Source organism: Nuphar pumila, chromosome 5 (genome assembly GCF_984573655.1).
Source record: "Nuphar pumila chromosome 5, dmNupPumi1.hap1.1, whole genome shotgun sequence".
NCBI classification, from domain to species: Eukaryota; Viridiplantae; Streptophyta; class Magnoliopsida; order Nymphaeales; family Nymphaeaceae; genus Nuphar; species Nuphar pumila.
The window spans coordinates 18084013-18110654 of record NC_143253.1 but is presented as its reverse complement, the minus strand read 5'-3'; the positions used below and the strand labels follow the sequence as shown (position 1 = coordinate 18110654).

Sequence of the window (26642 nt, the reverse complement as noted above, 5' to 3'; positions counted from 1 at the left end):
TTCAAATTGAATTTTGAGTTTTAGTTGAGTTCGGATTTGAATTGTGGGTGTATTTGAAATTGGGGTCTCATTGAACTTAGATTTTTAATTTCTAAAATTTAAATTTGAATCAGATTTAATAAAATGATCTCAGATATTATAATTGGATTTAGATTTTATTCAAATTTTTATCTAAACTATAATTAAATTAAATGTCATTTCAAAATTTGAAATATACAATAACTTAAACCTTTGTTGAAATTGAATTTGAATTTGAATGTAATTAAGAGTGAATTTACATTTAGCATTTAATTTAATTTAGATATAATTTAAGGTGAATTTGGATATGGGATTTGAATTTAGATTTTTGGAAAGCAAATCTGGATTTGGTTTGGATGTGGATATGCCTAAGTTAGTTGGATCTAAATTGAATTTGGAATCCATTAAAATTTAAATAAGTAATCTAATGGAATGAAAATTGAGAATTTGATTAGAATTAGTGGAAAGTAGGGCTCCAAGAAGATGAGGTGTCTTCTTATGTGGGCCCATCCTACTTGGCAAGGCCATTGATTAGATAGTTCTGAAAATTTCTAAGAAGCTACATACCTTGAAACAAAAATCAACAAAATTACAAGTTGCCTAAAATTTCCATGTCTATTAGTAATAAAATTAAACTTAGACAGTTTTAGGCTTTAATTAATATATGAAGAATGATCCCTAGGGTAGGACATTTTTCCCTAGTGGGCCCTCCTTATATGTGGCTGGAAAACCTACAAGGAAAATAAAATAAAATAATTATTTTCTTATAAGAACTTCAAAGTAAGCTACGAAGATAAATTAATTAGTAAAAAAAGTTAATAAGCTAATTATGTTAATATATATATAGAGAGAGGAGTCTTCTAAAATGTTTGACCCCTCCCTACATTCCTAATTAAAATAAGGAAGATAGATTTCAAAGAATATATATATATATATATATATAGTAAGTTAGAGAGTCTTTCTATCTAATGTTTTTAGAAAAAATATATGTAATAGAAGAAAGTGGATTGGAAACCTCACCTCCTTCACATAATTTTGGCTGGACCCTAGGCCTTAGGATAGGAAATCCCCAAGGTTTCCTTTTCCCTTGACCTTCAGGTCAAACAATTTTTAAATAAAGGAAGAGTTCATGCCCCCCTTGTTTGAATTTTTCTTGGGTTAAAATTTTTGGGTGTTGCAATTAGTATCAGAGCGAAATAAAAATATTGGCTCATGGTACGTCAAGAGTCCGACATCGCTCAGTGATTAGGCTTTAATTTATTTATTTGATTTAATTATAGTGTTATTATTTGATAAAAAAATTATATACATAATTGAAAACCTACAAAAATGACAGGGACATCACATAACATGCTTGATTGTAGGGCCTATGAGCTTATACAAAAAAATTTGTTAAATAAATTGATTAGTTTGCAGTAGAGGCATGCTGAATTATTTATTTATTTTCTTTTGTAGTTCTCAAGTTTGATGATTTGATATCAAATTTTGAGGATGAAATTCTCTTTCTTTTTTTGAGAATAATGTAATACCCATAAATTTTGTACAATTATTAAGCAAATAAACGATAAAACTAAAATTTTTAGAATTTTTTGATAAATAACTCTAATTAAATTTTGTCTATGATTTTTTTTTAAGAAAGGATATAACAACTGTGAATTTTTGAAATGATTTAATAATAAAAATATAGATTTTTAATATTTAAAGTCAATATAAAATTTAAATTTACATGTTAAATTATCATTTGAGTAGAGTTTGAGAATTTGTTGGATACGTAGTCAAAATAGTCTTGAATTTCACTTAGAATTTAAAGATAGTTTAATTAATGGATTTGAGATGAATATAAACCTGAAAATTTATTTTGAATTGAGTATTGATTTTAAATGGGATTTGGTCTGAATTTAAGTTGAGTTTAATTTGGACCTAATTTTGGAGTTTATTTTGAATTGAATTTTGAGTTTTAGTTTAGTTCATATTTGAATTGAGGGTGTATTTGAAATTAGAGTCTCATTGAATTTGAATTTTAAATTTTTGGAATTTAAATTTGGATCAGATTTAAATATAATTCAGATTTCATAAAATGATATTGAATATTATAATTGGATTTAGATTTGATTTGAATTTTCTTTTAAACTATAATTAAATTGAATGTGAATTCAAATTTTAAAATATACAATAATTTGAATCTTTATTGAAATTAAATTTGGAATTGAAATTGAATTTGAATGTAATTAAGAGTGAATTTACATTGAGCATTTAATTTAATTTAGATATAATTTAAGGTGAATTTGGATATGGGATTTGAATTTGGATTTTTAGAAAGCAAATTTGAATTTGGTTTGTATGTGGATATGCCTAATTTAGTTGGTTCTAAATTGAATTTGGAAATCCATTAAAATTTAAATAAGTAATATAATGGAATAGAAATGGAGAATTTGATTAGAATTAATAGGGAGTAGGGGTCCAAGAGGATGGAACGTCCCCCTATGTGGGCATATCCTACTTGGCAAGGCCATTGATTAGATAGTTCTGAATTTTTTTAAGAAGCTACCTACCTTGAAACAAAAATCAACAAAATTACAAGTTGCCTAAATAGAAAATTTTATGTCTATTAGTAATAGAATTAGACTTAGATAGTTTTAGGCTTTAATTAATATAAGAAAGGATCCCTAATGTGGGACCTTCCCCCCTAGTGGGCCCTCCTTATGTGGCTGAAAAACCTACAAGGAAAACAAAATAAAATATTTATTCTCCTTATAAGAACTTCAATGTAAGCAATGTAGTTAAGAAGATAAATTAATTAGTGAGAAAAGTTAATAAGCTAAGTATGTTAATATATATATATATATATATATATATATATATATATATATATATATATATATATATATATAATGTGTGTGTGTAGAGTCTTCTAAAATGTTTGACCCCTCCCAACATTCCTAATTAAAATAAGGAAGAGGGATACATATAGTAAGTTAGAAAGTCTTTCTCTCTAACGTTTATAGAAAAAATATATGTAATAATTTGGTTAGACCCTAGGTCTTAGGATAGAAAATCCCCAAGGTTTTTTTTTCCCTTGGCCTTAGGTCAAATAATTTTTAAAATAAAGGAGGAGCTCACACCCCCTTGTTTGGATTTTTTTTAACTCCCTCTCCCATGCTCTTCTTCTTTTTCTCTAAGGGAGGGTCGACCTCTATTGAAGGAGGAGGCAAGGTTGCAAGAGGAGAAACCTACTGTGGAATCCGATCGACTCGTGCAAATCATGTATGTGTATGATTTCAATATCGATTTTTGGTTTTTTCAAGGTAGGGAGTTCTAAACTGATACTTGTAGGCTAGGGTCAGTATGCATCAGGTGTCTTCGGTTTTGAACCCATATATTGAACCCTCCTTATGATGGGCTCAATATTTGTTCAGACCCATTAAGTGTTGAACTGATTGAATGATCGATACTCGAATCCACGGACTGATCCATACCTGGATCAGCCATGCATACGAAAGTGAATTTGCTTTCAAATTAGTTTTTGGTCACGTCGGGACTGATTGATATTTCTTGAAAAAAAATGAGTATGAGCACAAGAAGACCCTTGCCGGGTTTGAGTGGACCGACCCGATTTGAACAACACTGATCGGTGTTGGTCGCATTGCAGGGGATTTCGATCAGTCCCTACTAATGCTGGGAATGATGGGTCTCAACATATTTTAAGAAAAAAATGGTTTAATGAATTAATTAAGTTTTTCTTAAAAGTTGATGAATTGCCTTTCTAAGTTTGATTTTTTGTGATCACAAAATGACTATTAAATGGTTATTATTTGGCATGTGTTTAGGTATATCAAATTTAGAAAGCTTTGAGAGCTACCATATACCTACCCTTATTCTTGACGTTAGAATTTCCCTTGTTGTTGTATTAATTCTTTCATGCTTAATCTCAAAGTCATCATGAAATGTTATTTATAAAAAAAAGGGAATGTGGTGCATAGTTTCTGGGTCTGATCCATCCTGATACTAGGGATTGTCCCATTTATAGGTTCAATAGATCTGTTTTGCTTATAGAAACAAAATTGGACGTTACAAGATTAGATGCACGAGTACAAGCATGTAGTCGGCCTGGCCTTATTTGCATCTCCAATACGCACCATGAATCTACACTTTGTCAGGGTTGTTAGATGTGTAAGAGAGTTTTTGAGTTATTGTGTTCTGAGTATCTGTTCTAGCTTAATTGTGTGGCGGTTGATTCATATGTAGTTACAAGTGGTAAACAAAATCATCCATTGACAAACTACAATATGGCTATTGTTAATAAATCGTTCACTTATCACATACTCTAGGGTTGAAACTGATGTTACTGGTGACTCAGTCACTTAAGCTATCAATTTCTACAAAGCATGGATAGCTTTTTGAACATTTGAGAGCATGGCTGGCTTGACTCGATTTCAAAAAAAAAAATGGTAACATGATCATTGGAATTCGAGGACTGATCTATTGGTAGATCAGGCCCCAATCAGAAATGGGTCATGGAACAGACCAGTCCCTAAGGGGACATGGTCGATTGGATTTAAAAAAAAAAAATTTCTTATCATATTTTTTTAAGACCCAAGTACCATCATTTTTTTTTACGGTACGTAATCTCCCTAAGGCACTGATCCAGTGTTGGATTACTCATGTACTAGATTGAGAAGGACCATGATAACTGGTTTGGTACTGATCATGAATCATGGAAAAAAATATTTGCTAACATCTACTTGTTTTTGCTTATTATTACCTATGCAAATCGGGAATTGACCACTACCTGGTAAAATGTTTGTATCTCACTCTTTATAAGGAGTTTTTATGACTGTTTGAGGAGTATGAAAATTGATGAAATTGTGCATGTTTTATAGAAAAATAGACTTTGGTTGCTATCTGTGTACAAAACGATGGTTGTTGTAACAACGGGGCAAATTTTGCCTAACGAGGTCCTGAACCGAATATGGGCTGGTTAAGTTATGTGAAGTATGAACTTCTGATGTTAATGCATGAATTTAAATGCTAAATTAACATGCAATTATGACCTAGAATGTTGTATAAATGCATGTTTTAAATTTTTAATAAGCATGACATTGGATTAATTATTATTGCATGACAATGAATAAATGAACACTATTATTGAATTGCATATGCTTGTGCATTATAGTGTAACATGCAATTATATATGAATGCGTGTTATTAATTATGTTTAATGTCTATGAATGAATTTGTAAGTGAAAGTGTTATACTTTGCATTGTGACATGAAAGCATTATTAGCATTGAATCATGCATCAAGCCTAAATTGGAGGCATGAATCTTAGTGATAGATTCATTATGTGTGTGCATGAAAAAATAATAGAATTAATGATATTAAAAAAATATGACGTAAACATTAATTGTATTGAGGCTTACAATGAGAGGGTAAGCAATACTCCAGGTTCCGTAAAACCAAGTGTTTGAGCATGAAAGATTGCTCTTCCCCAAGCACGGAGATAGGGAAAACCTCAACATTAGTCACTGGGTGGCAGGTTAAGGAATACATGAGTGAAGTCTGATGCATCAGGTTTGAGGTGTTGGGAGTTCTCTCTCGGCTAAGTCGTCCCTCATTCAGGACTGGTGAAAGGTGTCCAATTAGGGTTAAGTCACAACTTGTTTGAATATACCCTTCATGAGTCATGGTCCTGATCCAAGTTAAGCCGGTGTAGTACTCACATGGTTAAGAAGTGAAAACCCTAAATGTTTGTGCATTTAGTTAAGCATGACATGCATTACGTAAAAAAAACTTAAATAAAAGTGATTAAAATCATTCATCCATAAAAGTTCTTCTGTTCTGCAATGGTAAGTGTATGCATGTTTATCTACTTATGCATAAAATACCTATTGGTTTCTGAAACATAATATTGCTATGCAATTGTTATAACATGTATACCTGAATTGGATGTTTATCTATTTTGATGGTTGAATGCACTGTAGTATGTCTCATGTATATTGATTTTAATTTACTTGTATTAGTATTGTCTACTAGGCTTTCACGAGTCTGACTCATTTTATGTTTTTTTAAGTGAAATATGATGTATAACTGCGAAGCAAAAAAGAGATGCTAAGACGACGTCAAGAGCCAGTCTTTTCCTTTCTCAGAGATAGTTTTGAAAAAAATATTTAATGTTATTTTAGATTAAAAATGCTTTGATATGAATTTTAAATTATTGGAACTAAATTAAATTTTAATAGTTAATGTTATTCACATTTTAATTTAGTTATGATGATTGTTCATTCTGTAATTTGCTCAGAATGTTTAACCGATCTTTTAGCAAATGGTTTGCACTGTTAATTTAAAAGTATTAAAAAAATCATTATTTTTTTTTCATGTTAAACATTTTTGGGGGTTACATGTGGCATTCATGTCAGGATTGAACTGGAAAATGGGTGTCATTTTTTTAGCCTAAAAGTTTATGCAGAATCTAAAAGTTGATGTCATTTCTTTAGCCTAAAAGCTTATGCAGAATCTAAAACTTTTTAATCAAAATAAAAAGAAGAATAAAGAGAATGATGTAATGCTTTAATTTGCAACTTTTAAAAAAATGAAAAAATAAGTGTTCTTACTTCCAAAAGAAGATGCAGAGAAGAATAAAGAAATGTTAATGATAGATAATGGAGTAAACAAATGAGAGGTGAGGCTGGTTGTACTATTAGTTTTATGGGGATTTGCAGTGCATTTCCTCAGCACTTGGCAACTTTACAGGTTCGATCTGAAGGGAGGGCCAGGATGAATGGAAAAGGGGGAGCAGACAAGGCCATGAAAACATGGTTGTGGTAGTGGGGCGGATTATGAGGGGGAGGTGTGAATCTCATGATCAAGCCTTGGGGGGCAGGTGACGGTGTTGCTCTCATTATTTTAAGATACTTTGGCCAACGAGGAAAAAGACGACCTTTAGGAGCTTTCAAAGGTAAGATATTTCCTTTTCAATGCTCGCCTTTCAATGTAAAGCACAAACTTCCATACACACTTTTTCATTATAAGTGCTCTCTCTCTCTCTCATATATATATATATATATATATATATATATATATATATATATATATATATATATATATATATATATATATATATATATATATATAGAGAGAGAGAGAGAGAGAGAGAGAGAGAGAGAGCAGTCTATCCAATTAATTAATTTGATCCAGTGGATGTCTTATACCAATACGATGTGTATTTTAAAGATGAAAAATCAATGGGGTTGTCACACTAAACTTGATAATGGAATATTCAAGTCTATCCAATTAATTAATTTGATCCAAAAGCATGCTTTTTACTGAGCAAGCAATGATATGCACATTTGTCGGTCCAGATGAAGGAAAAATCACCTATAACAGTGATAAACACATGTAACAGTTGGGATGAAGCAAAAAACACCTGCAACTCTGATTTTTGAAAGGCCTTAAGAAGTAACCTAACGCACACACATACAATAAATAAATATATATATATATATCATGTTGAACAATCATCTTAGTGCAAAAAGAAGGCCGACAAAGCACCAATATGTCTGAGGTTGGTTGCACCTTTTTTTATTAATGATGAAGGAAAACCCTCATTGAGGACTGGGTCACTTCCTGCAAAGTAAAACTCCAGGTTGAGGACACCACCACCCAGCCTTAAGTGCCCCAAGCTTGACAAAACAACTGCAGCACTAGTGAGATTCGATCTTCCGCCTTCAGTTTGACACATGACCCCGCTGACCACATTGGTAACCACCGCAGCTGTTGAGCAATTACAGAAAGGGCAACTGTGCTTTGAAGAAAACTTTATTGCAGCATGCCTTCAAGCTAATCCAGAGTTCAGTTTCTTCACCAATTTATCAAACATTTGGTGAGTACTGCACAAAAGCTTCATGATAGAAAAACCAATATTTTTATTCAATTGATTTGATCAAAACACAGTTATAATAAATAAGCAATGATAATCTGACCTACAAGTTTAAATTAAGCACAAAAGTACTTGGAGCTTGGGATGGCAATGGACCGAGGGGCAGGAGACAAGGTCCCCACCCTCACCCCCATCTTAAAATTCTGCCCTTCATCCCCTCCTCCATTCTAGTTTCATGTCCTCTATCCCCAGTCCAAACGGGGCAAAGCACGTGGGAGCCCCATTTTCACTCGGTCCACTGCCATCCCTAAAGAATATTTTAGCATTTTACTAACGGGGATCGGGGATGGGGCGGGACAAGGCGGGGCGCGAGAAAGCGTAAGTCCATCCTTGCCTTGATCCCCGCACAAGTTTTGATTTTAACCTCCATCCCCGATCCAAACAGGGCGAGGTAGGGTGGGGCCCTGATTCTCCAGGTCCACTGCCATCCCTACTTGCAGCTACTATTTTTTGAAGTGGCTAGAAATTAGGATGATTCGTACATGAAACTGTACAGAGTTTTCAATTGCACCCGAACGCAAGCAATAGTTAACTAACCATAATTGATTTCCTAGTTAGGAAATAATAGCATGCTTTTTTTTTCCGATGGGGGGAACGGGGAAAGAGATGTGGTTCACTATTTCTCATGTTGAGATTGGTGAACAAAAAGCCAAGAGAAAAATAAAAAGTAATAACAAGTGGAAATTATACAATATAACAGATTGAGAACATGAGTGCAACGTTTGGAAATCTCAGCTTTTGTGCTTTCGGTTTAGAAAAAAAAAAAATAACCACGGTTAAAGGTGGTCTTAACTCTTATGGTTAAAGAAGAAAAGAAAAAAAATCATTCCAATCAGCCAGTTCAGACCATTTATACTAAAAAATTAAGGTGGGGACTGGTACTCCTTCCATGTTCCTTGGCAGACAGGTAATCAAAAGAAAAGTCTTGGGTCTGTTCTGTAAAGAAGCCAGAGCAAGTGACCTCCAGGTGGGTCCCATGCTTTTTCCCTTTCCTTTTCCTGGTTTACAAAACATCATGTCAAAATCTGGAGGAAGTGAAAGAAAGCTAACATGGGTATTTCATAATTCCATTGGAAAGGCAAGAATCTGGGTAATTGAGCAATCATGGCTACCTCTTCTTTTTCTTCAAGTCTTCACTAAGGTCTGTTTGCTTTTCACTGAACAGGGTGCCGTGGCACTCTCTTCCACCCTTTACTTTTCAAGGAAACTGAATCAAGCCACCCCCAAGGAAATCCTTTTTCCCTGAAACTGAGGGCCTCATGTATTTTGGGTTCTTTTTTGGCGAGGAAAAAGAGTTCACAGTTTGTTTGGTCATTGATGAGAGGCCCACGAAAATAAACGTCAGCCCATACATTTTCACAAAAGACCTCACTTTTAGTGACAAACAAATGGGTCCTCAGAGAAAGTGTTGCACTGGTGTTCTAAAAGTCCATACTATTATACTATTAGGGGTGTGAACGGGCCTGGGTTATCTGGACCTGACCGGAACCAAACTTTATATGATTGAGGTATGGTTATAAATTGTAGTCCGGGTCCTAAGGTCCAATTAATACATGGAGCCCGGTATAGTTTGTGAAATTTTATACCATACCCAAACTCGATCCAAGTTCCGATTAAGACCCAAAATTTTCAATGTAAAAATGATAAAAAAATATGGTTTACCGGGTATGGTCTGGGTCTGGTTCATGTAGTTTTTATCTGGTCTGGATATGATTTTTCTTATAGCCAAGTCAATTAAATCCGAATTTGAACCTGATACCATACCCAAAAACTGAGTCCAAGTCTGATACCACCTGGTCCGAACCAAACCCGACCCGACCCGACCCGACCCGACCCGTTGACACCCAGAGGGTAAATGAGGTATTTTCAGAACTACCATTTGATTGAATCATATTTGAGGGTAGAGAAGGAGATCTAAAATGGGTATTTCATATTTTCCATGTGCAGGCAAGACTCTTGCTAATTGAGCAATCATGGCAGACTCTTCCCTTAAAGTGGAGCTGAGGAGATAAAAATGTGGTCTCTTTCCTAACCACCATTGGATGGATCACCTATGAGGGTTGTTGGACAATAATGGCTTCCTTGGTTTTGTTATAAGAGGTGGGGGTTGATTTGGTATTTTGCTTTTGAGAAGAGAAAGGGATGAATGAGCTGCCATTTTTCCGTTACACACATCTGTCCTTGCTTGGTGATTTTTTTTCAGGCTTGAATCGTGTGAAATGCATGCCTACGGTGCTAGGAGTCAGGCTTCTGTGGCACCCTCTGGCCATTGAAGCGTGTGAGGGATTCTGAAGACTTGATTTTGTATGTACATACAAAAGAAGGCCTGATTTTCTGGAAGGTTCAGGTGGGTATGTCTGTTGAGAGGCCTACCTGAGATAAGCCAGGGGCCTCACATTCTCCATGCTGTGCAGGTGTAATGCACCCCCCTTCATCACCATTCATGCACTCTTTCTTTGAAGAGGAGCAAAAAGGGGAAATTGTGCTTAATAGATGGTGGGTATTTAAGTTTTGTGTGAAAACCTACCATTTTACATTTGGTGGTGCTCAAATCTTTGATGATCTTGCTTGTTTTTTGTTACTGTTTTTTGATTTGATGTCTGTTTTGACTGTATAGTTGGTGAGGAGATGAGAACTTTCTGCTTTTAGTTAGATTGTGTGTTTATTGCATGTGGGGTGTTGTTTTAAAGAGGCAATTTTTGTATGTGTGTGTGTGTAGATTGAGGGTGTAAAGATGTTGGATGAGAAGGAAGTCACTGGCTGTTTCTCAATTGGTGGAGGAAAGAATGATGGTGTTTATCCAATGTATTTTGGGGTCTCTTGCGCCTTTGCAGCCCTTCATCTACTTTCGTCTGCAAAGAAAACCTACTTCACCAATATGGTGGATGAAGGATGGACGGTTCTGATGGAAAGGATGCTGCAAGGCAGTGCTCAACTGTTGGGGATACTTGTGTGGAATGCACAGAGGCAAGAAAGAACTGGTGGTGAGTCTGATGTTTTGAGGAGGCTTCTTCAAGCTCAGGCCGAGATTGAGGAGATGAAGAAAAGAAGAAGGGAGGACGCGAAGGCGAATGCGAAGGTTGTCGCGATTTACGCCACGCAGGAGCAGAGCTGGATATCAGAAAGAAAGAGGTTGGTGCAGCACTTGCAATCTGCTCTGAAGAATTTACATGAGCTCGAGGGGAAGGCCTGCTCGGAATGTGCTCAAAAGGAAGATGCCATTTACAAATTGAATGAAGCATTGGTGGAGAGAGACCTTGAGCTGGAGGCGAAGGCTAAGGACGTGGAGGAGAAAGAGAAGCGGAGAATGGAAACAGAGAGGAAATTGGAAAGAGCGGAAGCTGTTGCTGAGGAATTGCGCGGAATGCTAGATAAGGAAGCTCGGGAACATTCATCAGAGATTTGGAAGCACAAGACCGCCTTCGTGGAGCTCGTTTCTAGTCAACGTCAACTCGAGGCTGAGATGGCCAGGGTCCTCAAGCAGGTGGAGGCCGCAAAATTGGAGTTTGATGCAGTACTTGGGCAGAAGGAAGAGGCCGCCGCCATGGCAGACAAATTTTCCGTGGAACTTGTTCGAATGCAAAGCGATGCAGAGCAGAAAGACAAGATTGTGTCTGCCATGTTGAGGAAGTTCAAGCTAGATTCAGGGGAGAAGCAGAAGCTGCTGAAGGATCTAAAGATAATGAGAGCTAAGAGGAGGCAAGCGGAACTGGAGCTTGAAAGACTGATCAATCTATGGGAATCAAAGGACCAAGCCACGACCAAGCACAGCAAAAATCCAAAAAATGTCTCGAGTAACAAACTTGATATGAGATCAGAGATTCCATCAGATAAGAAAGCATTACTGTGGAAGGATTATGGATCTTCTCATACTAGCAGTGCCAGAAATGAGAAGTATCAAAACTGCATAGATTTGCCACCAACAAACAATCCGTTGCTGTCAAGCCCCAAGACTCTTTTGGTTGATTACTTGGAGCCAGAGTTAAGGAAGGAGCATGACTGTATCACGCCAAAGGAAACAAGTACTGCAAAAGCAGACTGCTTTGACAACGACTCTCCAGGAAACAGAGATCTTGGTATGCGCCTGTTTCTATCCTCAATGTTTGTCTAACCATATTGTTCCATTTTTAAGTTAAACCAAACCTAAAACCATCGTATAACAAAATAAGCAAAACACACTTCAATAGAACCATATATTAGGAAGATCTGCAATGATTATGCATGTTAGAATGTGGTACAATTTTTAGAATGGTTTTGTTGGTATTGCTTATTTTCTTTAGTTGCTTATTTCTTTTATAATTTGGTACGTTCCCTACAATAGTCAGAATTCTAGCACTTTATTAAACTTCTGCTGCTTTGCGTCCTCTTTGAGATTTCAACGTGTGGCCTTAGTATCAAAGTATCTGAGATTAAGCAAACTTGTGTATCATGTCATACAAGGATATGCTTTCTTGGTTTACCATAGCACCCATTTTGTGGTTGCAATGGTAAGTGCAAGCACATACACAACCATTGATCTCAAGTTTGATAGTCATGGCCTTCTTGTCTTACATGCTTCATTGATTTTTTTTATCTTGTTTTAAAAAAAAATGAAAGAATGATGTGTGCCTGATTTTTTTTACTGCAAACTATGCTGCTGCTTGTCTACCAAGGGTGGACACCATTCAGAGGGAAAGCGTCTGGGAAGACAAGCCCCCTGATTGGTTTTGGTACCTTACTGAGGATGTGATCTGATTGTATCTAGCTACTGGTGGGTTTCTGCCTAACCCCAGTTTGCCAATCTAAAAAAATTCTGTTTCATTCTTGTAGTGATAACAACTAGTGTTAAACAATTAGAAGATTTGGTTCAATCAGAGACAGAAAAATACACAAGCATTCTTGAACAAAGACATGATGAAGAAATAGAAGCCTTTGCTGAACAGATGAGACTCAAAGATGAGAAGCTAGAGGCCTTCCGTTGGCAAATACTTAGTATGGAACTTGAATTGAAGCATTGGCAGTCTCATATAGAAGAGCTCAATGAAAACTTAACACAACTAAGAAGTGAGAATACAAGGTTAGAATCCTTGTTGTTGGGCAAAGAGAAGGACCTGAAAGCCATGAATGACAGATATATCTCACATATAAAAAATTGTCAGAATGACTCAACGGCTCGGGAAATATCTCCTGTTCCAGGCCATGAAGCAATATGGTCAGAAGTGAAGGTTATAAAGAGAAAATTAAGAGGAAAGGACCAGGAGCAAAAATCTACACTAGTTAGAGTTTGGCAAGAGGTGGATGGCGAACCCCGAGAAAATTGTTTTCCACCTACAGAATCGAAGCTCATGCAACCAACTCCACAGTATGAGAAGGAATGGAAGGAAACGGAAAGGATGCCAGTGGACATGACAAGAACCAGATTAGCCCTTCCATCTGAGAACGCTGAACATAGTTCCCTGAAGAAAATGGGAAACGATGACCTTGATGAGGTGGAACAGGAAGGAGTTGTAAAGACAGTGATTGAAACAAGGGAAAGCCTTACTAAGGAAGAAGTGCAAGAAATGGAATCAAGAACTCAAGGACTTCAGGTTGGAACAGAGGAGACGGTGAGCTTCAATAAGAATGAAATTGTGGAGGGAAACTCACAAGTTTCAAAGGACAAGGCTCGGGTTGATGACAAAATACCCTCTTCTGGTCAATGCATGATCAAGAAAGAATGCTCATGGAAGATGGACATCCAAGCTCTAGGGGTGTCTTACAAGATCAAAAGACTGAAACAGCAACTCCTCATAATGGAGAGGCTTACTGAAACTCATGTTCCAGACAAATATGGGAGAGAGAAGATGACTAATTCGCCTGAGATGAAAGGCCTGCTTTCTGGGATTACTTTGCTGAATAAACAATTGAAGAGATATCAAACTCTTGAAGAGAAGACCGATGATCTGTGCAAACGAATGGTAGCCTCATTAATTTCTTATTCCTGTTACATTAACTCCAGAATATTATCCACTTTTCTCCTGAATAAAATTTGACCAACTCTGGCAGTTTAAAGTACTTCTGTGATTTTTTTTCTTTTTGTTTTTTCTCAATGTAGCATGTGAATGATCAAAAGGAAAGAACTAAAGATTCTGATAGTGGAAGGAAGGAGCAGACAGGAGCTCTGGAGCAGTTTCTTGAAGAAACATTTCAACTGCAAAGGTATATGGTGGCAACTGGGCAAAAGTTGGTGGAGATAATGTCAGAGACCACATGCGCTCTTACTGGAACCTTCGACAAGGTTGCTGAATTTTCTGGTGTGGATGTGAAAAAATTCGCTGACAGCATGAGAACTCTTTTGAAGGAAATACAGAGGGGTTTGGAAGTCCGAATCGCACGGATTATTGGAGATGTCGAAGGAACACTGGCTTGTGAAGGATTTCTACATTTGAGAAATTAGAGGTAAGTCTTAAAATCTAATTCATTAAGATAAAAATAAGTTTCTTCTTCCTTCCAAGTCCGATAATCTTTTGGTACAAGTGCATTTACATGCATGTGTGGGAACCACATCTTAAAGCAATGACAAGGCCCGGTAGGACTCAGAGTCTTGACCATAGGATTGAAGAATGGGCAGATGGGTCGAGTGCACAATAACCTGCCATCACACTGACAATTCTTCAAGCTCCACCTCTATTTTTTAAATTTTTGAAGAGAAGTCCTCAAGCTCTATTGACATACTATTTCCATTTTCAGGCATTGAATCAAATGAAAAGTTGGAAACTGATGAAGATTAGAAAGCATTTTGCATGAAAGTTGGCTGTAGTCATTAGCATACATGATCTTTTTTTAATATTTGGTAACTGAAAGTACAAGATGTAAGCTATAAGCTATAAGCTTGTGCAGCTGATAATCTGAAACTACATGCAAGCTCTGAAGAAGCTCATCAGCTCTTTATACATATACAAGGAGGTGAAGAGTTGTACACCAATTTCCACACATGCATTGTACAGAGGGGTCTGGGGACCATAATCTTCTTTATACAATGAGTGTTTTGATTTGCATAATCCTTGTTCATTTCCATCTCTGTATTGATATAACAACTACTACTTTGCCTCAAGTCCTCAAGAAATCAATGGCTTGATTGGCCTGTAAAATTTGCACTACACAAACAAGCAGACTTCAGTAATACAGAGACATCCTACAAAGGAATCTCTCTCACACACACACCAATATTCATGCAGGTGTGTGCAGATGTGCCTAATTGTTTAAGCAGAAATCAGACTTGTATCTTGGTACCTGTTCACTCCAATTTGCATTCCATGTCATATAAAGCACAATGAGAATTTGTAAGGCTGATCCAGCTATCCTGACCAAATTCCCTGCAGAGCGCATTCATGACTATACAACACAATCAATTGAGCAGAGAAATGAAAATTTGGTAAATCATGGTTCTTGGAACTTACAGTGATTCCCATGTGAAATATGAAACAGATAACCAGGCCAAGTGGCAATCCCACCGAGTAGCATGATATAATATTCACATAGGCGAAATAGGACTGCCACCCAGTACCAGTAGCAACACCTGCTTTTTCAATTTTCAGTTTCTTGCTTATAGGTAAACCCCAGTGAAGAACTTGAACAGGTTACCTGAAACAACCATCTGTAGACCATTTAGAATGACAGTTGCGGCTAAGAGTGGAACCAGTTCTGAAACTTTTTCGGCAACAGTGCTTCTGTTGGTAAAGAGGTACCCCAAGTTGTTTCTTAAGAGGAGAAAAAGAACAGCTAGAAACACACTAACAACTGAGGATCCAGCCATCGCCACGAAAGCTGAGAAGCTTGCTGCTTGTGAATTTCCTGCTCCAAGCTCATTGGAAACTCTTACGCTGCAAGAAAGAAGAGATTCTTCTTAACTTGGTGGATTTATTTGGAAGTGAAGAATGGATTAACTATCATGAACGAACCTTGTTGTCACATTGAATGCATATGGCACCATCACCTCAATGTAGATCAGATTGATGCTGCAGTTCAAAAGATCTCCCCAATGTTAGGCAAACCCACTCTGTAAAACAAAGATCCAAATGCATTCACAATTTCACAGGCATTCAAAAGATAAAAGTTATTAAAAATAGCTTTAACTATTCACTGCACTGATAATGCTAGCCTTATCTACTGATGCATTGTGTGTCTACGATTGCAATGTTTTGTTAAAACATCAAATTGAGCCAACCAACCTTAACAGACAGGTGCGTTGAAATGGAGAACAATTAAAATTTTAAACCAGAAGATAAACTTAAATTGGATCCTGTATGTGCATGTGTGAAGGAAAAGAACAGAAACTGCAGACAAGGTTCTGGTACCATATGGTTAAAGCATCAATCTTGATCTCCAGATCACTTAGTGTTCCTGCTAAAAGGATGAGGATCTTATAATACCACATATGCAGACTATAAAAGAAACACCGAACACTTAACAGTTCAAAAAGCCAAAGGGCTCTCTATTATCTCTAGCTACCGTGGGTAAAACAATGGTCAGGTTGTGATTGACTACTCACAGTAGAATGCGCAGATGGAGAATCCTGTCCAAGAACTCTTGCAAGAATCAGAATGATATATAGAAATTGCAGGACTGTGAACAACCAGCAGGACGCATCCTGTATAATTATGATCCCCGTCAAACCTAAGTTCAATTTAAATGCTGCAATCCAACTCAAAAGCATCTGTGGCAAGACTAGACAAACGGAGATCCAAAGCAAAGGCATGATCAAACTCTGTGCATATAGAAATTGCTGCAGAGGGAAGTTCAAAGCACAGGCGAACAGCTGAGGAAGCATCCACCTTAGCAGAAAAGATGCTTCTTTTGCAATGTCGGCAGACTGACCAAGAATCTTTAGTGGTTCTGAGAAAAGACAAGGAATTTAAAGAAGGATTTCTGCACCCAAGAGAATTATAATTGATCTCTGTGCATATATCCCAAGCATATCATACTCTCTGGCACCAAAGGCTAGACCACCAACAGTCTCCAAGCATTTCCCATTCCCATCTCTGCAAGTCAAACACTTAAGTGAACACTTGATATGATTTTAAGATGCCTAGCTAATATAATGAAAGACTAAATAGAAAAAGGAAAAGCGGCAAAGAATGCACTTCACTGCAAGTTAATTTTGAGTTTCACACAAATCTTTTGTTGAAAGCAAACCACGTCCAAATTAAATTATGTCAGCTAACCACGCTATTCCTGGGAACCAAAGATAACCAAATGATTTCGAATCTGTGAAGTACATAACATTGTAATCAAGACTAACAGTAACTCTGCTTTACCTGGAAGCCTATGTTTTTTGGGATATTCTGTTGGGATTATGTGCTAGAAGATGGTTATTTTACATGAATTGCTCACATTGGTGACATGAATTGGAGCCATTGACTGAACAAAGGGATACTTCAACCCTTCATGTTCAAACTTGAATAAAATAATTCACATGAAAAATAAGGAATTTTTCATTGTTGATTTCAGAAGAATTTAAAAATATATATATGGTGACAAAAGAAGGCTTTCTTTTTCCATCTCTAAAACTCTAGCAGAAGGAATCCTTGGTTCCCTTCCCTATGAAATGACTAATAAAATTAAGCCACTATGTCCAATGTTGTTAAATACCTATGCTTCGAGACCTGAAGCACACACTTCAGGTGCGAGGCAAACCTTCATGTCTCGAGGTGCAGCATTGAGGCATTGCTGTTTATGAGGCATGTGCCTTAGTGTTTGAGGTGCACACCTCACTCGAGGTATGTGCATTGAGGAGGAGCGCATGCCTCATACTAAAAAGGTAATGTTTTATGTATTTACTTAATAACGTGAATTGCGTTGGTAAGTGTGTGCATTAAGGGCAACATGCCTTTTCATTTTTTCAAAAGTCGTTTAGTCTTCCTTTTCTTGCCTCTTGGTATGGGTTTCTTTTTCTCTCTCTCTCTCTCTCTCTCTCTCTCTCTCTCTCTCTCTCTCTCTCTCTCTCTCTTATATATATATATATATATATATATATATATATATATATATATATATATATATATATTCTCAGAATTTTGAGAGGTTTGGAGATTCTCTTTTCGGGCAAATGAACCCTAATTCCAAATTGTTTGGTTCAAACGTCCCTCGTTCATTAAAAGGAGGTCTGATTTGGGGTTTTTCTTCTCGTGTTGTACAATGTTGTTAAGTACCTACACTTTGAGGCATGAAGCGCACTACTCAGGTGCGAGGCGAGCCTTCATGCCCCAAGGCACAACATTGAGGTGTTGCTGTTTATGAGGTGTGTGCCTTAGTGTTTGAGGCGCACGCCTCGCTCAAGGTATGTACATTGAAGAGGAGCACATGCCTCGTATACTAAAAAGGTATTCATGTAAAAAGGTAATGTTTCACGTATTTACATAATGTGAATTACGTTGGCAAGTATGTGCATTAAGGGAAACATGCATTTTCATTTTTCTAAAAGTCTTTTAGTCTTCCTTTTCTTGCCTTTTGATAAGGGTCTCTCTCTCTCTCTCTCTCTCTCTCTCTCTCTCTCTCTCTCTATCTATCTATATATATATATATATATATATATATATATATATATATCGATTTTCAGAATTTTGTGAGTTTTGGAGATTCTCTTTTCGAGCAAACAAACCCTAATTCTGAGTTGTTTGGTTCAAATGTCCCTCGTTCATTAAAAGGTCTGATTTGGGGTTTTTCTTCTCGTGCTGCATATCTTTCTCTTTCAATTTGAGGTACAGATGGATGTTATTTTTTTTGTTTCTTATGAAAATTGTAAATGGTTATTAGGTTGGGCTTTTGTTTTGCATATAAGGCAATGCATTCCAAATGATGATTTTGAATCTACTAAGTGCATAAGTTTTTCTATATTAAAATAACTTGACCAAATATATGTGCACAAGTGAAATACAAAACACTATAAACAAAACCATGACATGTTCATCTACTTCATGTGTCATTTTTTTTCTTTCAACCTGATCTTTGAAAGCTCAACATGAGTCATGCATATTTTCAATTTACTTATCAATTGATGTTTGAATCAAAACTCATGATACTATTTTAATTAGGGGAGATATATGTTAGTTTTGTTTTTAATCTTACTTTAAAAACGAGTTGAATCTTTTAGTTCTTAATCTTTACCTATGTGTTTGAATGTACTTTTTGTGTGTATAAATATGTTCATTTTTTTACGTGAAAAACTATATGTTCTCACATGTTAGTAAAATACATAATTATTTACTTATTTTTTATTTTATTATATAGTTGCATGTTTTTTTATCTTGTGCTACTCATTGTTGTGATACTTGCGCTTCAATGCCTTGATACTTACCTCTCACTTCATCGAGGCGGTAACGCTTCGCCTCACCTCAACACTTTTAACAACCTTGACTATGTGTTATATCATTGGATCATAACTGCAGTGAGAACATCAGCTACATTTCCGTAATTCCTGTTTGGGGTTATTGATACAGTTTAAGCAGCAATCAAGGCAGTTTTCTTGTTTGATTCAACCAGTGGTATCGACCAACTTAGGAAAGGACCACCATGGCACTGGTGGAATGGCAGTCATTTTATCGAGCATCCAGTCACTAATACTTTAGCAACAAAAGCTTGTTTGAAATCTCAGATCCTCTTTAAACAGAAATAAGAAAAATCTTATTGGGGAATTTCATTTGCTGAAAAAAAAAAATAGGTAAAGAGCATTTCTCAAGAGAGCTTCACATTCTATGGGGTCAGGAATGTTCAGGGGCTTTATCACTAGAGTCTTAGCAACCATGCAAAATCTAATAGCCAAAGTTCATACCAGCACAGCATATGCGAGCTGCATAAACGTGTAAGCAATGGCAAGAGATGCGAGCTCGAACTGCCCGAGGTGCCCAGCAATTGAGTCAGTTATGACAGTTGATGAATACTGAATGAAGGCAATGGCAGTTGATGGTGCAACCAGCAGCAGATGCGCCTTGAGCTCTGACCATGGCGAGTTACAGAAGCCGACAGTGCTGGCAGTCCTTTGGGATAAAGAGATGAGCTTGTCCAGCTGCACGTACTCGTACCTGCCATTGCTGCAAGGCCAATCACTGGACATAAGGAATTTTAGCTGTTGAAGAAGGCAGTTCACCTCAATCCTTTAATGGGAGTTACAGCAGAGGAGCTGCAGCTTATATGAAGAAAAGTTTTTAGCTTCTGCTGTTTTTTTCTACCATTTCATCTCAGTTCATTGTGCATCTCTTTTTTTTTGAAGAAATGTAAAGACAGTTCATTGTGCATCTCATTCTGTTTTGTTCATGTGGGGGGAAGTTGGACTGATAGTTGAAACCTGAAAATGCAAACATTGGGTTGTTTTAGGTGGGGTGTCTTGTTGGGTGAGTTGGAGGAGGGTTGGCAGTTTGACTCCAACAGCCGGGTGGGCTTCCAGGTGCATTTGAACAGCAGACACGGGTGAGTTGGAGGAGGTAAGAAACCCATATTATCCATTTTGTAGGTTTTGTCCCTATCAGATTTCATTATCTTATTCAGTCAGACTAGTACTTTTTAAGGGATGGGGGGGGGGGGGGTCCTTCACTTTCAAGGATGGTATTACTCTCTCTCTCTCTCTCTCTCTCTCTCTCTCTCTCTCTCTCTCTCTCTCTCTCTCTCTCTCTCTCTCTCTCTCTCTGTGTGTGTGTGTGTGTGTGTGTGTAGGGAAAACAGGTCGAACTCAGTTTGCATCTAGGCATTACTGAAGCTGACCTAATTGGATCTTGGCTAATTAGATTCAGATGGAAAAAGGATAATACTGATTCTGGATCCAAATAGCTAATCAGATATGTTTCTACGCAATCAGACTGGTTTATCCATTAGATTTGGTTTGGATTCCGATTCAGATTCAAAGTTGAATACTGAATCTGAATCTGAATCTGAATCTGATTATTGTTCGGTTGGATAACCACACAAACCCAATCGCTCTCTCTCTCTCTCTCTCTCTCTCTCTCTCTCTCTCTCTCTCTCTCTCTCTCTCTCTCATGTTGGTCCGGACTTAATTCAAATATAAAATCAGATCCAAACAAATCTTGATTTAGTTTCAGATCTACAAGTTTGGATCTGGATTCTTTAATTCTACTTTGATTTCTTCGCTTCCAGTTTGCATCATTCTGAATGCGTGAATTTGATGGCTCGCTTTGACACTTTTTTCGATTAATTACTCAAATGGTAATGTTATATAAGGCTTTAAGCTTCCTGGTTATATAGAGTGGACCTTTTAATTTGATATTTTTATTTGAGTTTCTGAATTTTCTACGTGGTTTTCATTGCATGCATTAGTGGATATGGTGAGAAGGTCCACTAAAACAAAACAGTAAAGCAAATGATAATTGTGAGGGATGGATGACAGCTAAGGAAGTAAATAGTTTGGGTTCGGGTCAGATATTCAACCAAATCTGAGTCCATTTATTTGGATTCAGTAAGCAAAACCATATCTGAATGCTAATCGAACCCGAATTCGGTTGGGGCATGCTTATATCCGAGTCTGAATCTGAATCAAGTCTAACTTAAAGTCATACGAGATCCGACCTGACTATGTGTATATGTTGGATCTATTAGGGTATATAATCTAATTGGATCCAGGTTAAGTACAGGCTTTATGCATCCGATTCCAAAATTAACTCTGAATCCGATTATCTTACATCCTTGTTACTTGAACCACCAAATGGTGATAAGGCACTTGCCGTTCATTGGTTAATGGCGGCATCTAGGGGTGTCAACAGGTCAGGTTTGGTTCGGAACCAGGTGGAACCAGACTTTGGACCAGATTTTCGGGTATGGTATCGGGTCCAAACCCGGGTTTAATCGGGTCTACTATAAGAGAAACCGTACCCAGTAAAATAATATTTTTTATCATTTTTACATTGAAAAATTGCGGGTCTTAATCAGAACTCAGGTCGGGTTCGGGTTTGGTATAAAATTTCACAAACTATACCCGGCTCCATGTGTTAATCGGACTTTTGGGTCGGGACCCAGGTCTTAATCGGGTCTTCTTATTTGTCACCATAACAGGACCCTATAGGGTTTGGTCCGGGTCAGGTCCAGGTAATTAAATCCAACCCCTGGACACCCCTTGCGGCATCCCAAAAATGTCTGGGTCAAAATATGGCTTTCAAATTCAATGATGAGCTTCCATGGATTCACCATTTATATGAATCGTCACTAAGAGCTGATAGACCACTAAGGCAATGGTTGAAACCTGGTCCAATTAATAATGGGTTGGGCTCGGGTTGGCATGATAGTGCATTCCTAAAACAAACAAAAATCGGCCTTAATGCGTTGGCCGTTACTATTTATAATCACTCTGCACGCAATGCATCAACCTTTGCTACCAATGTTCCACTTGGATCCATTAAGATCCAATCTAACCCGCAAGCTCCCATTAGCTCACCGTGTTGGATCACGGACTGATTTTGATGCATGAACTCATTAAAACCAGGCTAAAACCCGATCCGTTAATAAATGGACCATGTAGATTCAGGGATGCATCACCCCAAGAATCGGCAGTCCACTAATTAAAAAAAAGCTAACTTATTCAAAAATAATCAGCAGTCCAAAGATAAATGGGTCCAAGTAAGGCCGGGTCAGCCCATTGTCCACACCTATCAGCAAGTACCTCCTGTCACTGTAAGATGTCTCTACCATGCTATGCTCATGGAACATGTACATTTTTTTTTTTGATAATCCAAGGGAAACCCCCTCCCATCATGGACCGCACAATGGCTGGCCTCCTGTTGATAAAACCCTTGAGGTCAGCTTCGACCTTGCGGCAAGAGACGCCACCCGTGGGTTTCAAACTTGTGAGGTCCTGTCAACTTGGTGACATTCACAAGTCACCCTTACCAGATGAGCAGAGCCCTTTCGGGCATGTGTTCTTCTTTAACCACATCAAGTTCTAGGATTTTCAATTTAATTTTAGCAAACATAATTAATGATTTGTCATCTGTGAAAAGTTCACTGAATATGCACAGTAAATTTCCTGAAACAAATTATTGCCAGATCCTGGGGGGTTACTACACAGTAATACCAAACACTATTTCCTTAATATCAACACAGAGTAAATTTAAAGTTTTTTTATTGGCAAGTAATTTTAAACCATATCACGTACAGAGGAATAACAACTTGAAAATTGAAACAAATCGCAGTGCAATAGATAAAACTAAATAGCGCCAATCACCAGAAATTCACCAATATGATAAGCAGTTTTTACAGACAATCATCAATGAATAGGTGATTCCTCAATCTTGTGTTTAGATAGCTACCTTCCTGAATTATCCAGAGAAATAGGATATATGTTCAATGTACATGTCCAACTTGTGCTGCTTATGTGATGATTGGAGAGCAGTCTAAACGATGCATCTTGAGCTTAACAAATGCCAAACACCCTCAATATCGGGTGCACAATTGTGAAAAACATGCAAACATAAAAGGATAGCAAAATGTATCAGATTCAAGAATCAAGCGTGTTAACATTGGTGAAAAACTATAAAAACTATGGAAAATCTGCTGCAAATGCATTCCCAAAGATTTTCTTTTCTTGAAAATTCAATTTACTTTTCTAGTGCTCAAGGATAATAAAGAAAGGTCAAACAACAAGCAAATACAAAAAATATTACAAGATGGTTTCATCTGATTACTTGAAAAGCAGGAAGGGCACAGATGCAACTCCATTTCTTTTTCCAGTTTCTGTTGTCTTTTCTTCATTCAGTAGGGCCACATTCAACTCTTAGTATTTCCTCTTTCTTATCTTAAAGAGGGAAGATCGGATGACATCATCATCTGCCTTCAGTCTGGTCTCAAGTGTAGCCGTAGACTCGGGTTTCGTGAAGTGAAGAATAGATAGATACCATCCAAATATGTGTTGGTCTCTCCTGCCTTGTTCTTCTTCTTAATGCTGTAGGCTAATGGAATGACTCCTCTGTTGAACACTTCAATGTACATGCCTCCCCCAGCAACCAACAACTGCACAATACAAAGCAGTATTCGGTGTCTGCCCTTCATCAAGAACTTACTAAACATGAATAAACAATTGTGAATGCATAATCTACTTTTATGTCATATAAGGCAGGGAACTAATTCTGTGGGATGCTCAGTTTCAGGGATAAATGATCAACTTCAAAGAGCATGAAAAATGACGCAGCCTAGGGACAGCTCATATGAAACTTTTGGCACAAAAAAACCCAAATAAAACAGTCCTATGAGCATTTAATTTTGAAACCACTGATATGAAGAAGAAATGACTATAATTCCAATAGGCAAAACATGACTTCTTCTCTTGTAACTAAACTCATTGAAACTGAAGCTTGGGGGAGAACTGAAATTTTAGCTCCAAGCAGTGAAGAAATGAACAAATTACTTGTACCATCAAAGAATCAGTCACAGTTTTGCAAAAACATGCACGTAGCAACATTTCTTTGACAATCAGACATTAAGATGTGGGTTTCTCAGATTTTACCTTACAAAAGATTATATTTCAGTGTTGAATTGAGCAAAATCTAGATGAAGTGATCACACATTAGTATATTACACGTACGATAATTTAGATAAGATCTAGTGCATCAGTATGATTACAACAATTATGACGCTCAGTGTCTAAGATGAAAATGTTTTCCGTATTTTATTTAATTTTCATATTGTCGGTCTCTTTTGCAATCATATACCTTTCTGAGTCACATAGCTAGTTGATTTTTTATTTAATTTTCATATTGTTGGTCTCTTTTGCAATCATATACCTTTCTGAGTCACATAGCTAGTTGATTTTTTATTTAATTTTCATATTGTTGGTCTCTTTTGCAATCATATACCTTTCTGAGTCACATAGCTAGTTGATTTCGTTCATGTTACTTTCTTTTTTTATCTGAAGTGTCATGACCATCTTATACACATATCAACACCAGCAAGCCAACAACAGATTTGGATTTTTAGTTTTCTACATCAGAACAGGTAGCACGTAAGGCTTTAGAGTAAGACTAGTATTATGTTATTGTTATCCTGCATGGGTTGTTTTCACCATAAATGGTTGGCAAACCATGGTTACCAGAAGCATCTACCTATCTTGAGAAGCTCGCTTCCCAAATTCGGTTTCCTTATCATGAGAATCATGCTTCCTATGACATAATTCAAAATGAGAATTGAGCTTTCTTTAGATTTACACAATTAACGACTGTGATTCCGTTAATAACAATACCATGGCAGACCTATTTCTAACTAGATTGAACAATAAATCTTAAATGGCAATACATTTTCTATAATTTTCAAAAATGTAAATGTATTTATCTTTACTAAATTCAAAGATCTTTTAGGTTATGCATCTAGAAATTTCTCAGATATGTTCAACTTCGAAACAGATTTTGTTTTTTATATATATATATATTTTGGCTAGGCCAAGGGAAACCCCATGATCCTGTTGAGCAACTATGATGAGACCACTAACTTTAACAATCGTGCAATACAACCACCACACAGTTGCATTCCTCTTGGTGAAAAAACTGCCGTTTCAGAACAACAAATAGTACCATCTTGTTTGAACCCAAAATTAAACATAATAAAAACATATAAAAACCATGGGAGGATTGCACTGAGGAAGCAAACATTCAATGGGTACGGGCAAAGTACCAGCAACCCTATACGATCATTATCCTGAATACAGAGTTAGCAGTTCGATTATACTAATTCAAATTTCTAATAAACAAACAAAACATGACACCACAAATTCCAAAAAACAAAACAAAACAAAAATAAAACCATCATAAAATCAAAGAGAAAATACCAATAATCCTTCAAGAATATCAACAAAAATGACAAAACTAAAACGTGGGGTTTCCTCAAATTTCCTAAAATGTTGAAGGCAATGCATAACAAATAAAACCATCACAGAATCAAAATGGAAGAAGCAAGAACCCTCAAAATGTAGTCTTTTTAAAAAAACAGAAATTGACCAACATTCTGCAAAACAAGTAAACCTACAAACGAAACAACCAAGAATCCTTCAAAAACATAACACCAATCGAGAAGCCTCACCTCTTCATATCCTTGAGTGAATCCCAGCCGTTCATCTTCGGACATATCCGGCCTCAAAACGGACATGGTCTCCTTCTGCCTCAGACCAGGCGGGCATTGGGGCTCCTCCTTCTTCTCATCAACCGCAATCGACGAAGCAGACAGCCCGAAATCGTTGTTGTCGTCTCCGATGCCGTCTTCGAAGAAGGATCCCGAGAAGTCCAGCGTTAGAGCTCGGACGAAATTGAAGGTGGGTGCTCTTATGATCGATCGTGGACGGCGGTTGCTGTAGCAAACAAGCAGAGGAGAGCAAGAACCGACGAGTGGAGAGGCCGAGGAAACCAAATTGGTGGTGGTGGTGGTGGTGGATTTCAAGGAGGAAGAGAAAGGGTTGAGGAGAGTCGACGAGTAGAAGGCTGCCATTTTAGTCAGGGTCGCTAGTTGCCTATGGTGCTCTTCTCTGGTTGAGAGAGAGAGAGATGATGGATAAGGGGAGAGGAAGAATAATTACGAAAAGGCTGTATGATCTACGCATCATGTTTCGTTTAATTACGTTCATCGGACGTATTTGGTGCTAGAATCATTCGTTTTGATGGGGCTGTGAGACAAGCGAGCCGCTTCGTGGCTCAAGGGGAGCTGGCATAGTGGGGTGAAGCCTTGACACCCTGAGACAGTGTCCTAGCTTC

At 37.1% G+C, this 26642-nt stretch overlaps 2 protein-coding genes and 1 pseudogene across 4 annotated transcripts; 1 reads left to right on the top strand and 2 right to left on the bottom strand.

Moving 5' to 3' along the window:
* The first annotated feature begins 9929 nt into the window (after positions 1-9929).
* Positions 9930-14969, top strand: LOC149836987 (uncharacterized). 2 transcript variants are annotated; one of them, XM_090005717.1, is made up of 6 exons: positions 9930-10053; positions 10157-10449; positions 10673-12029; positions 12763-13889; positions 14027-14370; positions 14662-14969. In XM_090005717.1, the coding sequence occupies exons 2-5, from the start codon at positions 10447-10449 to the stop codon at positions 14366-14368; spliced, it is 2829 nt and encodes a 942-aa protein (XP_089861843.1). In that variant the 5' UTR covers positions 9930-10053; positions 10157-10446; the 3' UTR covers positions 14369-14370; positions 14662-14969. The 2 variants fall into 2 exon arrangements, with proteins under 2 accessions (XP_089861843.1, XP_089861844.1); XM_090005718.1 differs by having other exon boundaries at positions 9958-10300; positions 10368-10449.
* Positions 14970-15208: 239 nt separating this feature from the next.
* LOC149836986 (protein DETOXIFICATION 36-like) lies at positions 15209-20023 on the bottom strand. The gene is made up of 6 exons (XM_090007942.1): positions 19742-20023; positions 16548-16729; positions 16269-16355; positions 15873-15929; positions 15556-15671; positions 15209-15306 (listed from the first exon to the last, which is right to left on the bottom strand). The coding sequence occupies exons 1-6, from the start codon at positions 20021-20023 to the stop codon at positions 15209-15211; spliced, it is 822 nt and encodes a 273-aa protein (XP_089864068.1).
* Positions 20024-23616: 3593 nt separating this feature from the next.
* On the bottom strand, positions 23617-26382 carry LOC149836985 (small ribosomal subunit protein bS6c-like; annotated as a pseudogene). The gene is made up of 2 exons (XR_016432078.1): positions 25978-26382; positions 23617-23919 (listed from the first exon to the last, which is right to left on the bottom strand). The product of XR_016432078.1 is annotated as a small ribosomal subunit protein bS6c-like (transcript).
* Between the last annotated feature and the right edge of the window lie 260 nt (positions 26383-26642).